At 36.8% G+C, this 16,220-nt stretch overlaps 1 protein-coding gene across 6 annotated transcripts in view; it reads right to left on the bottom strand.

Moving 5' to 3' along the window:
- Positions 1-3,419: 3,419 nt before the first annotated feature.
- ARFIP1 (ADP ribosylation factor interacting protein 1) overlaps positions 3,420-16,220 on the bottom strand; it is a 48,763-nt gene continuing 35,962 nt past the window's right edge. For all 6 annotated transcript variants that reach the window (XM_067297823.1, XM_067297820.1, XM_067297822.1 and 3 more), the window contains 2 exons: positions 13,917-14,091; positions 3,420-5,013 (listed from right to left, as the gene is read on the bottom strand). In XM_067297823.1, the coding sequence (XP_067153924.1) occupies positions 4,858-5,013; positions 13,917-14,091 (331 nt within the window). In that variant the 3' untranslated portion in view covers positions 3,420-4,857. The remainder of the gene's footprint in view (positions 5,014-13,916; positions 14,092-16,220) is intronic.

The raw sequence follows: 16,220 nt of genomic DNA, 5'->3' as shown, positions 1-16,220 counted from the left end.
GGAAGTATTAAGCAACTTTAATAACAGGCAGATCTAGCAGCCCCACCTATAATAGGCAACAAATGCACCTCCCTAGAAGAGATAGCATTTAGATGGGCTGGTAGACTATGAAAACAGTATCTGTCAATATTTTAAGATTTCTAGTTAATGGAACACACAGGACAGTTTTTAGAATGACTACTTATTTTAATGTATTATCTTTTTTCCTTATTAGAGAAAAAAAGCCTTATGTAAACTTTGCTTTTTTGAGAACATAAAGGGCTCCTAATGCTTTAGGTTGAACACCTATTTCATTACCAAACTGATCAGAGAAACTCAGCTGAATTTCTCTATTTGGAACAAAGCGATTTATACTATCTGAACAAAAGGTGTAGCCTTCTTTATTATTAGCCCTTATTTCTACACTGTTTGGATAAAAGCAAGAAAGGAAGTTAATTGTGACACTTCAGAAACATTAAAACCAAGGGCCATTTGATTTCAAAATTAAATACTATAGCAGTTAACCTCTTGAAACAAAACACTGCAGTCAACCACTATCACATAAAACTAGGATGCATAAACATGTAAGAAAAGCAAATCAAGAGTGAACAAGCAACACTAGTCTTTAGCATTATTTAACTCTGAAGTGCTTGAATTTACAGACTTCAGTATGCTTTGAAAGGTAGCAAGGTATATAGTTTTTTTTTAATTATCACAGTAGGACATACCACTTTAAGTACCATTTACAAGGAACACATATTGCTGATACTTAAACTGTTCCTGATTGAACCAATGGATTTATGCTGGCATAAATAGTAATAACAGGGCAAAACTAAACTAAAAAATTGTTTCAGGTTAATTCTGTTCTATACCTGATCTCTGCACTTCAACTAAGGAGTGTTATACAGCCATGCTGCTACCAAGCAATGATGCAAAGGAACTCTGGAAAGATACTTTTAACCTCTGTTTCTGCTTCTAAAAGATCAAGTATTTCTATTCCTCAAATAACCTTTAAAATAGGTTATCATAAAGAGTTCAGACAGCATGCATTTGATCAGAAAGTGAAGTCTTTCTCACATACAGCAATTAAAAAGAGTTGACCATGCATTTTGCTGAGTGGCTATACAGCATTAGTATTTAATAGAAATATACTACCAATAGCAGACAGTACAGAATTACTGCTGTTCCTGCCCCTTCCTTAAAAAGAAAACAAAACAAAATTTTTGAAAGGCACCTCAAGTGTGTAAAATAATGCTTTTGTGCCACCACTGTGAGTCATGGCAAACAAAAGATTTGCAGACTGAGCTTTTATGTTCAAGTTTATTGCTCTGCAAGGCATGCCCATATGCTTCTCTGGATTTCAGTACATGGACACTACTGAAATAGCAATACATCAGTTTTCCTTTCCATTGCTTCTCTCAATTTATGCCATGCTTCTCCAAGGCAGGCACAAGCCATCTAGTTTCTACTTTTAAGTTACAGGGTACAGTACTTCCTTAATCCACTTCAAACTATTGCTGTGATAACAAAAATAATGAATAAATGCACCCTGTGTACCTGACCACTTGGTTCCCATACCAGACTGACACAAGAGAAAGTACTTTGCTGAAAATAGGTGCAGTGAGCAAGACTGCTGTGAAAGGCAGAGAAGTGTGCTTTATATGCATCACTAGCTTTAACCCCAAAATTACCTAAAAGAAACCAAAGATTTCAAAAAACTAGAAACAATGACAAGTAACAAGAGAAGAACACGGAGAAGTATAAACAAAGCAACAGTCCTGCCCTTCATGGATCTTTTCTTATAAAAAAATAAGTTTCAAATTGACACAACTTAACTCCCAAGAGTTGGATAAACTGGGAGGGTGTGGGGGAGAAAACGCAAAATATGAAAATACTAGCAGCTAATGAAAAAAGTGACTAGCACAGCCTCCTCATCAAGCATGAAACATGAAAAAGACATCAGAGAACAGAAATGAACATAGTTGTGGAGGAGGGCTTGACAAAGTATGAAATATGCCAAATAGCATTTTACTCTACTTCTGTAGAATTCATATGAACAAAACAACAGGAGCTGCAAGTTTCAAACAAACCAGGAGTGCAGACAACTTACAATAGGGTCACTGAAGATGAACAGCTCCCTGGGCCTCTCTTTGATAGAGCAGCTACAACAGCATATCTGAAATGGTATTAATGCTTTTAACTCCTCTTCCTGAGAAACCTCACGCAACCCTAAAAGCACTAATGCTATAACTTGTACTGGAGATGAAATCTTTCACAGACAAGACTCTAGGAGGTGGGTATGGAGCCTCTGATCGAGAAAAAAAAACGCTGATGCAACTGTCTATCTAGATAAATGTCAGCACTACAACCTTGAGACAGATGTGCTTTTTTTTTGTTTGTTTGTTAATGTCAGAAAACCTGGTAACCATAGTTAGTTCCAACTGGAAGCTGTGGAAACATTCTTCTTATCATCTCCAGAAGCAGAAATTTCTAAAATTTGTTAAAGAGTTAGCGTTGATTATCAAACATGCGCTTACAAAATTATTTAAACTCAGACTTGAACAGGGGACTAAACAAGGAAGTTAAAATATTACAAAGGCACTCACTTTAATATCCTATTGATAACTGAACACAGAATCCTCACCGAAACAGTCAATTAGAATGATTGGTTCATTGACCAAAACAGAAGTAATTCTTCCTTCTCACTTAAACACTATATATCGGTCACAGAGAGAGATTTTAGCAAGTTACCTCTTTCGTCCAACCTCCTCTTCCAGGTGAGGAGACATTAGCAGTTTTAAGCCATTGCAAAAGTTTGAGGGTTACACAATGCCACACAGGTCAGTCCTGCATAAGGGAATTTCAGATTCAAGTTCACTTATCCCACTTCTAACAGATCATTTCTTCTGTGCTGGAATATCCTCAGTAGAACAAGGACCATGAACTCTGACAGAAACCAAGACTGCATAGTCCCTATGCATCTTTTCCTGTAGTGTTCTGAAAGTTGAGATTTCAGCTACAGTCAACAGGTTTGCATTCCTTAGCCCTGCTGTGATGCTGCTCCTCTCTGCATTGCTCAGGTCAACTGTAGGTTTATACAGCTAACTTCTTACTTGTACCATCATACATACACATGACAACATTCGGAGCCAGGGGAAGTCAAGGACTCCGCAAAGTTGGAAATATAATGAAATTCGCTTTAAAAGTTTAAGTGAAGAATGTACCTATATTGAAAGACTTGTTTCACTATGCATTTACATTTGACTTCAACTTGCACACTATTAAATCACCTTGGGATAGAAGAATAGCATCAGTTTCATAACCCAGTGTTGCTTTACCAGCAGTTCTGGGGCAGGGGTGGGAACTCAGAGAAACAGGACTGAGCTTTCATTGCAGAGGCTGGGTTCTGCTCTTAACCATCAAAGTCAAGGAAGCTTGACTGCAGCAAACATCTTTAATATGAATACAAAATGCACAAAGGATATACATTCTGGGGAATGTAAATGAACTATTACAAGATATTCTGACAGAACAAGAAAAAATAAAGGCGGCTCTGTCAGACCATGAATTTAATGAGGAATGATTAAAAATATTTGATTTACAGTTACGTTACAGTTGTGTTAAGCACTGGAAACTAAGAATGTCAGCTGAAAGGCATTTGAACATACAGTACATAAATCATACAATCCACACAGTTGTAAATAATATATTTGAAGTATTTCATTTTACTTAACAGAACACAAAGCAATTTAACATGTGCAAATGAGGACTCCAATATACTGAATTTAAAATGCCTATGATAAAATTGACATATAGAACTTTACATTTAATAAAGACTATGCTATTGATGGAGAAATTAAAAATATCCTCCATGTTACCCCTGTCACTGAAGTATGCTTTTCAATCAAAAAGAAAAATCATGCTGGTCCTATTTCCTCTCTCAAAATTGTGTCTGTCCGTGAAGGTTAACTAAAGCTTTAACTTGCTCTAAGTGTATGAAGTAACATAGCATATACAGTCTCCTTTCCCTTGCTGGGAACTGACAAACCATTATGTTGAAAGGGTTCTTGGATTATGTACACTGGTTGAAAACATTATCTTATAAAAAGGCACATACTTGTGATTTAAGGCTAGTACGGTATTTGTTTCATAGAGAAAGTAAAGTTTAAAATGAAATTAGTAAATCATATGGTTGGCCTCACTCAGCAAACTGTTTGGTGCAAAGCTAAAATGTGTGCTTAGAAGCCTCAGACTGACAGTGATTCTTGCTTTAGTGTTTTTCTTTTTTCTTTTTAAACCTATGATGGAAAGGTAAACCTTTTTAAAAGGCATTTGCTGCAATTCCACTAGTCAATGAGCCAGCTGCTGCCTTTATGCAGGTACTGCACATAGGCCTTATATTATTAATCTGCAAAATAGTCTTTTAACTCTTTCCTTTTAAAAAGTCACATGAAAATTATTAAAGATGTTTTCTATATTCATATATAAAATATCAGATGTTGGTACAAATCATGTAAACCTCCATTTGGAAATATTTTGACTAGCCACCATAATGACCAGAAATCACAAACATCATTTGTCAGTGCAAATCTATAATAGTTTTCTTTCCCCTCCCTCCCCCATCCCAACTACAGAAATAACCACCAGCCTTCACATACAAAAGGAGTGTGGTACACTTGAAATGACAGAAATCATGTTTGGTTACCTTAAAGTCACCCACTTTCCCACCAAATTCATTTTTATAGTATTATAAAAAGGGGGGGGGGGAATTAAAGCTGTCTGTGCAAGAATCACTACAACAGTCCTTCAACCCCAAACCTTAATTCTTATTAGATTTATAGATTTTCTGTTAACATTGGGTCCTCTTCTCTGATCTGATTACTGTTCTTCAAGCCAGGATGGAGCATCTACTCCAGGAGTTTTCAATTTGATGTGGAACTGTTTAAGTGTCTGTTCGAGCTGCTTTTGATTCCCAGCAAAGTACGCTGCGATCGCATTGTGGAACAGAACAAGCTGATTGTGCAATACCTTAACCTGCAGGCAAGGACAGAGGTAGGTTAAGACGAAGAGGCAGATGTTAATGGCTTTGTATGTCAATTACAAGAAAACTATGAGCTGTATTTGTTAGAGATGCTCAGACTTCATATAGAGTTATAAAGTAACTGTTTAGAAACTTCAGGCAAATACAAAATTCTGTAACATTAAAATGATGCATAATTTTTATAAAGTATACTTAATGGTCAGTACCGACTCAGTAAGCACTGACCAGAAAGAAATTCACTAAACAGCATAATATTATCAAATACTCCATTACAGAAGTACAACAATTCCTTGAAATTAGATGCCAAATCTCTGTTTAATATAGACACTGGCAGGTCAAATCAACTTCCCTGAGACATTATACTTAGATAATGCATTTGTCATGTATGTAGTTCACTTATTTGCCCCCTGCAGAGAGTTGCTATTTTCCAGCTCTTGCATACTCAAGTCAAATGAAACAGAAGTTCTTTTCCAAACAATGTTTCTAGCCCATCTCCCATAATGCAGGATTATTTACAGAACTTGGTCAATATCTTGGTTATAACATTTGTGCAAAGTAGTGTGAAACACACCATTCACAGCAGTAACTAAAACTTGGGGAAGAGCAGCACAGCAGCCGAGGATGTCCTTCGCGTTGCTCTTCCAGTCTAGTCTGCACTGATGAGCTATAGCACTGATGAAGTCTAAGCAAAGTGAAGAGTTACGTTTTCACGGTAGTGCACCAAAATATCTGAAGTTGTGGCTGATCAGCACCAACCCTTTTTGTTCCTGAGCACACTCTCAGCCCAGCACAACCTTGCCCTTGTGCCAGAAAGCCCTGCTCTGAAGGCAGTGGCCCTAGGCCCACTTTCAGACCAGATGATCTTGAACCTGATACCATTTGGCCAGCATGGGAGAGAAGGGAGTAGCCGCCTGGGCCTGCAGGGAGGAGGTGGCAGGCAGCAGCTTTAGACTCCAGGTTTCCTCTGCTCGAGGCTCAAGTCACAGCGCCGTGGTCAGTGCAGCGGGCAGCCGGCAGTCTATTCCTGGCACGCTGAGGAGCAAAACTGTCCTCCAGCCTGGTTTGGCCTATGCTTGCCAGTTGACCGTTCTTGTTTTAATAGGTTATTTAGGTAATATGCTTTTCTGAAATGCATACAACTCAATACAGAGGTACTTTGCCTTCATTTAAGATCTCAAATGGAAAAAAAAAAGTCCTTAAAAGTGTATTTACAGCCTGCCTAGTTAAGTTTTATCCTCTTTTGCTGGATGATAAGCACTACACAGCTGAGAAAGAACCCATATGAGACATGCTTTTGACAGCATAGGACACAAGAAAGTGTAATAATATGCTTTTTAAAATAAAGAATACTTTTGAGGAAAAAAAAAAGTTCCCTAGGGGCAGAAAACTATTACATAAACTCCAAATAGAAATGCAACCTGTAAATCATACTACAATATCATGTTGACAAAGAATACTAAATAGTGTTCTCTCCCCAAATTAAAAACTGGTATGCTATAGACAGATTGCACATCCATATGGATCTGCTCTGAAATCAATGGTACAATGTGGGTCTCGCAATCAGCCTCCAAATAACTTTATAGGAATTCAATTCTAGCACAGAACAGAAATAAAACTATGCAAGAACAGTACATATTTTTGAAAGCATGTGTCACATGATTAAGTTCAGAAACATTTGTCTTGGGTTATGAGACTTTTTAATGAGATGAGAATCCCATATTATAACCAACTGGGAACTCCAAATACATACACAGGTGTTCATGTACAGCACAGAGGTGTGTGTGTACACATGTGTCTACAGTTGTATATAAAGAAGCTTTAGCACTAAAAGCTCCAATTGTTTTTTATGAGTACAAAATAATTTGTTTACTGAATACTCATTTCATGAATTAAGTTTTCCCTATCAAATGACAACTTTACAGACCTCGGCAATCTGCTGAAGTGATGAGCTATCTTTGGTGACTCACTTCTAGCCTAAGTTGCTTTGACAATTTGAAAACTGGCACTACTGTGTTTTCTCCTCTAATAATTCAGGCTAATTTAACATCTATCAAAGAATAGGCTCCCCCCCTCCCCCAATTAAAAATTAAACCCCCAAAATGATAGGTTCTTCCATTAGAAGACTCTCCAAGACAAAATCATCATGAGAGAGAAGGTGAGTATGGCTAGAAAGGAGTCTAGAGTGCACATCATATCTTGGGAAAGTGTTTTTTCATTTACAATAACAGACTTCACAGAAATCATCATGTACAGAAATTTTAACATTTAGGAGATGTAGAATGTAGCTAAATAAGCTTATTCAACATAGTTCAGCTTTTCTCAGTCATGAAAGATGCCTTATTCTCACTGTGTGTGTGAATACATATGAATAGGTATGTATACAAACATAATTATATATAATATAAATATGTATTCTCATTCCAAAGGTTGTATTAGGTCATTCAAGTAAAAAAATGTCACCGCAACATGAAGGGTTTGCTTTTAAAAATTTAGAGTGCAAAAAATGTAGAACTATGGCTCTTTTCAAGTAGCTCCTTTCATCATCGATCAGCAATATTTCAGACAGTTCAAGATAAGAATTTTATACAGATGCACACTCACTATTCTAGCATATTTTAAAAATACTAAGAGTTTTATTCATATTGCTTATAGGAACTAAGATATAGCAAGGGTAATTAAACCACCCTCCCAACTTCAGTTCATCCATTTGCAACCAAATTTGGTATTTCATTAGGGCAGCTTTTAAAATGAAAGTTCTGTGAACTTCTCAGGAGTCTTCTGTTAATTTTGTAAATTCACTCAGCCATAATACATGCACACACTTTCAAGAAAAGAAATCATACAGTCAGATGATTTGGTCTGAAAACTATTGTTTGTTTTGGTTTTGAACTACTTCATTTTATGAAAGTCTATGCCCAAGCAAACTTGTTGCAGAGATTCAAGATATTTCTTCTTCTGTCCTCCTCCTTCAGGAGCCAATTACTCAGTGAATCCCAGAAGTGATTGTGTGACCTTCTTATTCCTAGCTTCAGGCAATTTTAAGCTTAAATTTCTGACAAAGACCATTTAACCTGTTTGACACTGTACTAAGAGAAATGAGAAATCCTATTTAGCTCCTGTGAGCTTTACTATGAAGCAGCGGCCAGCTAAGAGATGAGAAGGGAGAAGTAGTAACATCTCAAATCACCTGATAGCCACTGCAAAAAAAAAAAGCAGTGATCACAGCTAAAGACAGGACTACAGATATTCACTAAAAGCTAACTTCAAAGCCAACCAGTTATCCCATCAAGAAGTCTTAGCCTTGCCCTCTTCCACATCCAGCCATCGATTCCTACTTCCACACTACATTTCACCTTAGACTTGTGTTGGCAAAACACACAGCTATGCAGCCAGTTGGATCAAGGAACAGATCTAGATTAAAGCTAGCCTGACAACAACATATTTGCTTTAACCTGGATCAGTTCCCTGATCTGATTTTCTGCACAGCTGCAAAAACACTTTTGTAAGCACAGAGGAGGCAATGTGGGGGAAGGCAGACAGAAGAGGAAGGGACCCCCCTCCCCCCTTTTTTTCCCCCTCAGCAAAGCAAACGTGGGCCTTAAAACCTAGGCCTTAAAATCACTGTCAGACTACAGCACTAGAAGCCAGATCTTTAGCACTGAGTTGTAGCACCTATCCCAGTATATAAGCATTTGAAGATTTGTCTTACACTAGAAGAACGTTAATGCTATGTTGCTAACTAATGCTTATGTATGACTAACATGCCTGTCAAAAAAGCCCCCACATTTCTTGTAGCCAAACATCATTTAAAAATACTGGACCTTGTTAATGGCCTGTATGTACTTATTTGTTCCTACTAAGGAATTGAGGAAGCACTCCATAATAGTCTTGGCAAACTTAGTCTAATAAAGCAAAACTGAACTCTGTAAATAAACATAAAAAATGCACATGCCCAAAAGACTTAAATTTCATACACCGAAGATACTGTAGGTTGGCTTTAAGTTTTCACGTTTCCTCTGGATACTCTAACATTTTGTCTCTATTCAAATATTGTCCTCCCCCATCCCCACACCGTATTTTCTGCGGTACAATAGGTACAGAAATTAACTGCATGTTTCCTTACATTCTTCTCATTCAACTTAGACTGTTTCAGTGCTCTCAGTCACCAAAAAGACTGCTCCCATTTCCATCTTTCTGGCAGCCCGTACCTCCTCACAACTATCATAAGTCTTTCCCCTAGCAATTTTTATTTGAAGTTACCTGATGTAGTTGCATTATCTGGGTTTCCATTAAATTGTGCATTACCTACATTTGTAAAAGCATTTAAGCTTCAAACTCCTGAGGTACAACTCACGTAAATATATCCAATTTACTTAATACAGAATGGTATTTGACATTTCTCAAGTGCATAAATGAGCAACGGTTTTCCTTTCTCAGATAATGCATTTTCAAAAATTTTTCAATAGCAGAAATCTTTAAGCTAAGAACAGGTCACTGTCTTTATAGGAGAAAAAGAGAAAAACAAACAACTTCTAACTATTTATAAACTACAGATTTTGATTGCAGCAATTCTCAGACTTGCTGTCTAATGCCACAACCTTCTACAGAACTCTGCCAGCTGGGGACAGCACCAGTACAGCCTTGCAGCAGCAAACACCACAGTAACAGAAGCAACAGGAACACAAACCAAGTTAAAAGCTTAGATTTACCTAGCTTCTAAGGATATCCTTTCTATTTCCCTGCATCTTCACTCTTATTAGAACTAAGGCAATGCTATAGCTTTGGACGTCGTATTTGGATTTCTTCTATAATAAACATAGGAAATTCAGTGTTAACTTCAAGATCAAGTGTTATAAAGAAAGCAAATGGGGATCTTGTGTACTGTGGTTTTACTGACACAAACTTTCAACCCCAGCTTCACTGTAACTTCTTTGGGCTTTTAATGAAACGTTAACATATTAACCCAGCTCAACAGATGCAGAGACTGCAACCACATGATTTCTTTCCCCCGCTCTAAACCTAGGCCTGGATAGCTTATGGCCATTTTGTGACATTTAAAGCAACATAGACATCAAGTACACAAGCCAGTTAAACTGGATTTATAGCTCCTTTGCAGTGACAGCCAGAACGTACCTCCCAGTTTTCCCCGCTCTCCTCACCTGCCATGGTTAACCAAATATGGGGCAAAACTTCTGAGTGGGAACACACTTGAGTAGATCTAGTGGAGGTAGATTTACTAAGAACACGTAGGATTGCTGATCCTGTTTTGACATTAATTTGTCAGATTATAATTTTTTTTTTTTAATATTGGTCAGACTAAAATTATGCATCTATTGAGAGACACTCATGAACCAGTTTACCTAATCTTAAATTAAATCCTAAAATGTTTTATATTGCATTGCTATGGCAAGGTTTCATTACACAATTATGTTTTTAACATGGAAAGGTCTAAGAACGACTAAGCTTGAGGCTACACTGTACTATACCCTGTATCAATAAATAAAAGTCTAAGCCCAAAGGGCTTACGATCTGCAATAGAAAATTATGACTACCAGTAACATTTTCTTACCTAAAAAGGCTTTGCTAGTGAGATTCAGAACAAATATTAATCCACATGTCTGGATTCAGCACCATGACAACATGTATTAATAAAGTTGGTGATTAGAGATTTTACGTTCTAGTATAGCTTAATTCGAGTACATCAAGCTTTGATACAGCTACCCACATACTGTCATTTGCTTTGCATGCAATAAGCCTGCAATAACATGGACTTTTCAAGACAATAGGTCCTTGGTGAGTCACTCAGTAAAACAGTATTTTGTCAATATCATCTTCCTTTATTTTGAGCTCCCCTTCCTTTAAATGGGCATCAACACACATTTGTTGCTGGAGACAGACACACACGCTCACATGCTAGTTCCTGTTACCAGGGAGCATATCAAAGTGTAACGCCCTCCTTGGGATTACTGTAATAACTTATAAACAGTATCAAAATCACCCTTCCACCTGGGAGTGCAATATCACATGCTGTCTTCAGTTCATGCACCTCCTAAACAGCGCACTGCTCCAACAGCTGAAGCGGCTGGGTTACAAACACACTCATACAACCTTACCCATGGTGCTAGTCCTCCTTTTTCTCCTCCCTCACGTTAGGCACATGCTGTATTTATAGAAGTTTAAATTATGATGGGTCACAGCAATTGTTATGATATACCTTTGGTAAAAAGTAGAACATCTGAGATTATTAAATCTAACTGAAAAAAAAGTCCAATTCCTATACTTATTGATCACACAGTTAATAATCTTTTAAAACATATTTAAAAAAAAAATCCAGCTACCTTAAGGCCATCACATACTTTTTGTATGCAGCTAAAATTAATGTTTATAATGATTACATAGTCTTATCACAAATTCCCTGGGCATTCCAATTTCTTAGCACTAGTTGCAGGACAAGTATGAGGTCTAACAGGAGCTCCCTTTTGTTGACATTGATAAAAGATGGTTGACACCAGAAAAACAAATCAAGATTTCAGATTAGTAAGAAGAATATCTCTCTGATAATCATTTCTGGAAGCATTATGGGCAATTAAAGAACAGAAACTATCACAGACAGATACAGTCCAGGAAAATATGCTGACACAAAAAACAAATTTAGGATTAAGTTTTTATACTGTATATTTTGGAAGATCCTACATAATAAACAAAAAAAACCCCACCAAAATGAGATTTGCTTGACTGAAGCTCTCACTAGAGAATTATACTTAAGCCAATATTTGACTATACAGGAAGGAAGACCTTCTATGGTTTTCTTGAATAAAATTATATAAACTCTTCAGTAAATATTTTGACATCCCAAATGTCAAAACTGAGAAATGTCAAACAGTGATGAAAAGGCTTAAGGATGTGAAAGCCCCCCCTGTACTAATCTTAAAAAAAAAAGCAGGAAGGAAAAAACAATCTCTTCTGGAAACAGAATTTGTAGGCTGTGACTACTAACAGGATTCTTGATGTAATCCAAGATTGTCAGTTTGAAGACAACTTCTTTAGTGTTCCCTAAACTATCTAATTTAATAAAAATTTTAGAAAAGTGTTTTGTGAAGCAATATGTAAATAAAATGCTTTCACTTCAAAGCTTTTGTATTTGCATAGACAAAAACTGACCGGTTTGCAATACAGTTGGTACAAATCAAGAGGAAGCAGAGCAAGTGCTAGTTCTGACTGGTTTAAACTTAAGGATCAGAGTTCCAGCACAGATATAAGCTGGAAAGACCCAACAATTTCTTTCAACATAAACTGTATTAGTAACAAATAATGTAATAGAGAAGGAAAATGAAGGAAAAAAGCCCAAAAGCAAAGACCTTCACTGTTTTCAACCTAATAGTTTTAAAACTCAGTTCTTATGATTTACCAGCTTAAAAATAGGTATTGGCATATAGATCTCATTTCAGCTTGTTCAAGAAAGTGACTTTCAACATGGATTTTTCCATTTGCAAGTTAATGGGCTAAAAAGTTCAGCAAGTATAACAAATGAAATTCAGGGAATACCAGTTTTTAAATCAACTGATTATCTGAATCATCAAATCTTAGTGCACTAAATGTTACGTAGTCTCAGAGCCCTGGTCCCAATGCAAACGCCTATATAAAGTAACAGTGTTCAGGAACTACGTTTTCAGTGTTTGTTGTTCTGGAAACCAAAGTGCATTGGAAGTATTTTTTCCCTCTGCTTCCCTCCCTCCCTGCTTCTCACTGGTTGATGGTTCATGTTCTTTCCCTGTCCTCCATCTTTATTGTAAGCAGTTGATGCAACTCACCATGTGATTACATTATGAATTCAGAATATTCAGTTTTAATTGGTTTACTTCATCCCTATGGTTTTCTCTTAAAGTCTGAAAGGCTTTCAAGGAAGCATGGTTTGCGACTGCTGTTGTTCCGGGGCCCAGCCCCTATTCTCTAACAGGCAGTGTTACCTACTCACAGATCTTACAATATATGAATTAACCCATGACGAAAATGTTAATCCACTGCTAGACATGGACAGACTGACAAACTACTCTCTACATAAATGTTGATATTTTCCTCCCTCTGAAGACATAGCAAATACAGTCATAGAAAAGGATTATAACCATTTCATGTACTGTATGAACCACATTCATATCTTGAAAGACTATGATTTTTGTACTTAATGAGAAACAATTTAGAAAGATTTATTTATCAACAAAAGTATAGTTTAAAAATGCATTCTGTAGGATAATTGTATTTTTTCTAGCAGACAGAATAAGAGGAGGGATTCAGTGATAAAGGGGGTACAGAGAAAAGGTGTAGTTGGGAGGGACAAGTTTAGAAAACAAACAAACTCCCCCCATTCCCAAACCAAGTTTAAAAGCCCAGCTTATGCAACTATAAGGGTGTTAACTACAGAAAGCTGTATCTCTCAGTGAAGGTTATTTTATTATTTTGCAGAAGGCTTCATTTTGAAGAAGCATCTTCACTGTTCTTCTCACTTACTTATTGCATATCTTCCATGGCAGTGCTGCCAAACATGTAACTGTTACTCAGTCTTGAATCAGCAGTTATGACTCAATTAACTGACGATTAAGTGCGATAAACTGCTGTAGTGATGCTTTTCCATACTTGTACCCTCCCATATTACCAAGAAACTTACCTTCATAATATGTTTGCCCTTTGCAGTGCAGCAGCTTGATGGGTGACTTCTGAAATTCCCTGTTCTGAAAGTCTATCCTCCAGGGATACATCAAGAACTCAGAAAAATTACTTTATTTTCTTTGCTTGCTCTACTTTTAATTAAAATATATTAAGATACAATACATAAACTACTTCTATCAAACCAGAAACTAACAATACAAAATTCCTTAGCACATCAGAAGTTGTAGCTTACCTTATTTTCTTCCAAAAATTTCAATTTGATAGATACATCATTACGCATTTTGTCATATTTCTCTTTATGCACTTGAAACAGCTGTTGTGATTGCTCAATCTTTGGCAGAGTGTTTGCATCACGAGGGCCAAGATTCAGCTCTTCTAGGTCTGTCCGATAGGCATCATATTCGATCCTGAGAAGAAAGAAGGCAAGGAAAAAAAAAAGTCTAAAGGCAAAGTGTCTCAAAACAGACCTCACATGCAGGGCCAATAACAATTAAAGATGAATAAAATAGTCACATGCGTGGAACAAAATATAAAACCTGGGCAAGTTTTTTCCTCCCATTCATCAAGAAAAAAACCCCTTACATAAATTGTATAAAGCTGCCTCAATTATTACCCTCCCCTTCTATTCCCGTCTCAGCCATGAGCTCCCAGTCTTGTTTTATCTTGGCTTCAGAGCTCAGACCCTTTCCTTCACCAACTCTGTTTATTAAGTCAGAGAAAGCTGTTCCTTTCTTTTTGTCCCTGCTGTTGAATCAGTTTGGTAAAGAGTTGATGGCAAAAGCAAGACAAGCACCAAGAGAAGGGTGTCCCCCTTGCAGCAACAGCGAGCAATGGCTCAGTTCCATCAATTTCTGTCCTGAGGCTCTCGCAGCATGTCCTAGGCTTCTTCACGCGCATTCACAGCAACTGTGCTACAACTCCTCCACAAATAGTTGTGGGAGAACTTGTCTACCCTACAGGCTGCAGAAAGATGTGTCGTGGTTTATACCTGATTGCAAGCCTAGCTTATGTACCAAGGGAAGCCAGATACTCCAGATCAACACTACCACTGAAGGAGATAAGGGAAAAGAAAGACAGTGGGCTAAGTGTTACAGCTTGGTAAGAACTAAGAGAACACTGCTACAAAGACATGTATTCTACTTTTAGATAAGACCAGTTAAAAAGTATTTGTTAATTTACTCTTGTTCTCTCCACCACCAAAATCAGCAGTAAATTAGAAGTCGAAGAGAAACACACACTAAAAAATATGAAATAAGTAATTCTGTCCTTAGACACTGCTAGCAAAAATGAAACTGAAGTTATATTAAAGCCTCTTGCCTGAAGATACCTGACATTCTAATTGACCTATATATCCTTCGCATCCCACTACTAAAAAAAAGGCCTCCTTGATATCCTACCATATTAGACTGTACTATTTTATTTAATGAATCAAGATGAACCAGTCATATCTGCTGTTTCAATGGGAAAAATCCATTTCTTCCCCTTTATGGGGAAATAAATTCCCATATTTGTATTTTCTAAAATACTTAAGTCATTTCCAGTCTTACCTTCAAAAACATTTTTAAGAAATGATAAAGTTATATTTCCTATCCATCAAAAAACATACATAGCATCTGTAAGTGGAAGAAGTGCCTATGGAATGTTGGTAGTGTAAAGATGATATTGCTGAATTCAGCACTTGCATCTTCTACTTCCCAGTATTACATGCAAGTCTATTGAACTCTGGATCCTTGCCAGATATTAAGCTATTTTTATACAAAAAAAAAAAAAAAAGCAAGTGGATGAGACAGCGTGACAGAAATGTAGTAACAACCTTGAACTGTGTTTCTACACAACTTGTGCTCCTTTGTTCTAGCACTTGACCAGGTAAAGCAACTGACAATAGCCAGAAATCACTCCAGGTTCATGGACAGCCCTGCTCAAAACCTCACTCTTCCTTCCATACATCTCTGCAGTTTCAGTGGAATCCAGCATATCAGCATGTGATAGAAGCCAATTTAAAAAAACAAAACAAAACCACCACTAACAACCCCCCCCCAGCTTTTCACTTGGTGGTAGAACCACTAAAAAAAAAAAACTAAAAAAATTTTTTAAAGGAAAAAGTAATTATTTGGAATATAGATTGGAAAAGGCAAACTGGCTAGATAAGTGAAGAGCCTTCACATTTTATTTGCCATATTGAAGTGACAAGATACTTAATTCTTTTACTGAAAAGAAATAGAAACTAATGAAGGTATTTCAAGAGGAAAGAACTAAGTACTCAGAAAGACTGGCAAAAACTCTTAGCAGATGTACTTTGCATACATTTTCAAGGGAATATCTGGAAACCGTGTGTACTGATTTTGCATTTTTTGAAAAACATTTTGACATTAAAAATAAAACAATACTTTATTTCCAGGTTAATCTTGCCTTTCTACAATATATCCAAATATCAAAATAGCTTAAAAGTAATTTGCTTATAAATGAAGCACTAGAATAAAAACAGACCAATGAAAAAAGCAGGGGAGAACCTCAAAACACAAGTCATTTGCATTTT

Source organism: Apteryx mantelli, chromosome 5, assembly GCF_036417845.1.
Source record: "Apteryx mantelli isolate bAptMan1 chromosome 5, bAptMan1.hap1, whole genome shotgun sequence".
NCBI lineage: Eukaryota > Metazoa > Chordata > Aves > Apterygiformes > Apterygidae > Apteryx > Apteryx mantelli.
This window is presented reverse-complemented; position numbering and strand designations above follow the sequence as displayed.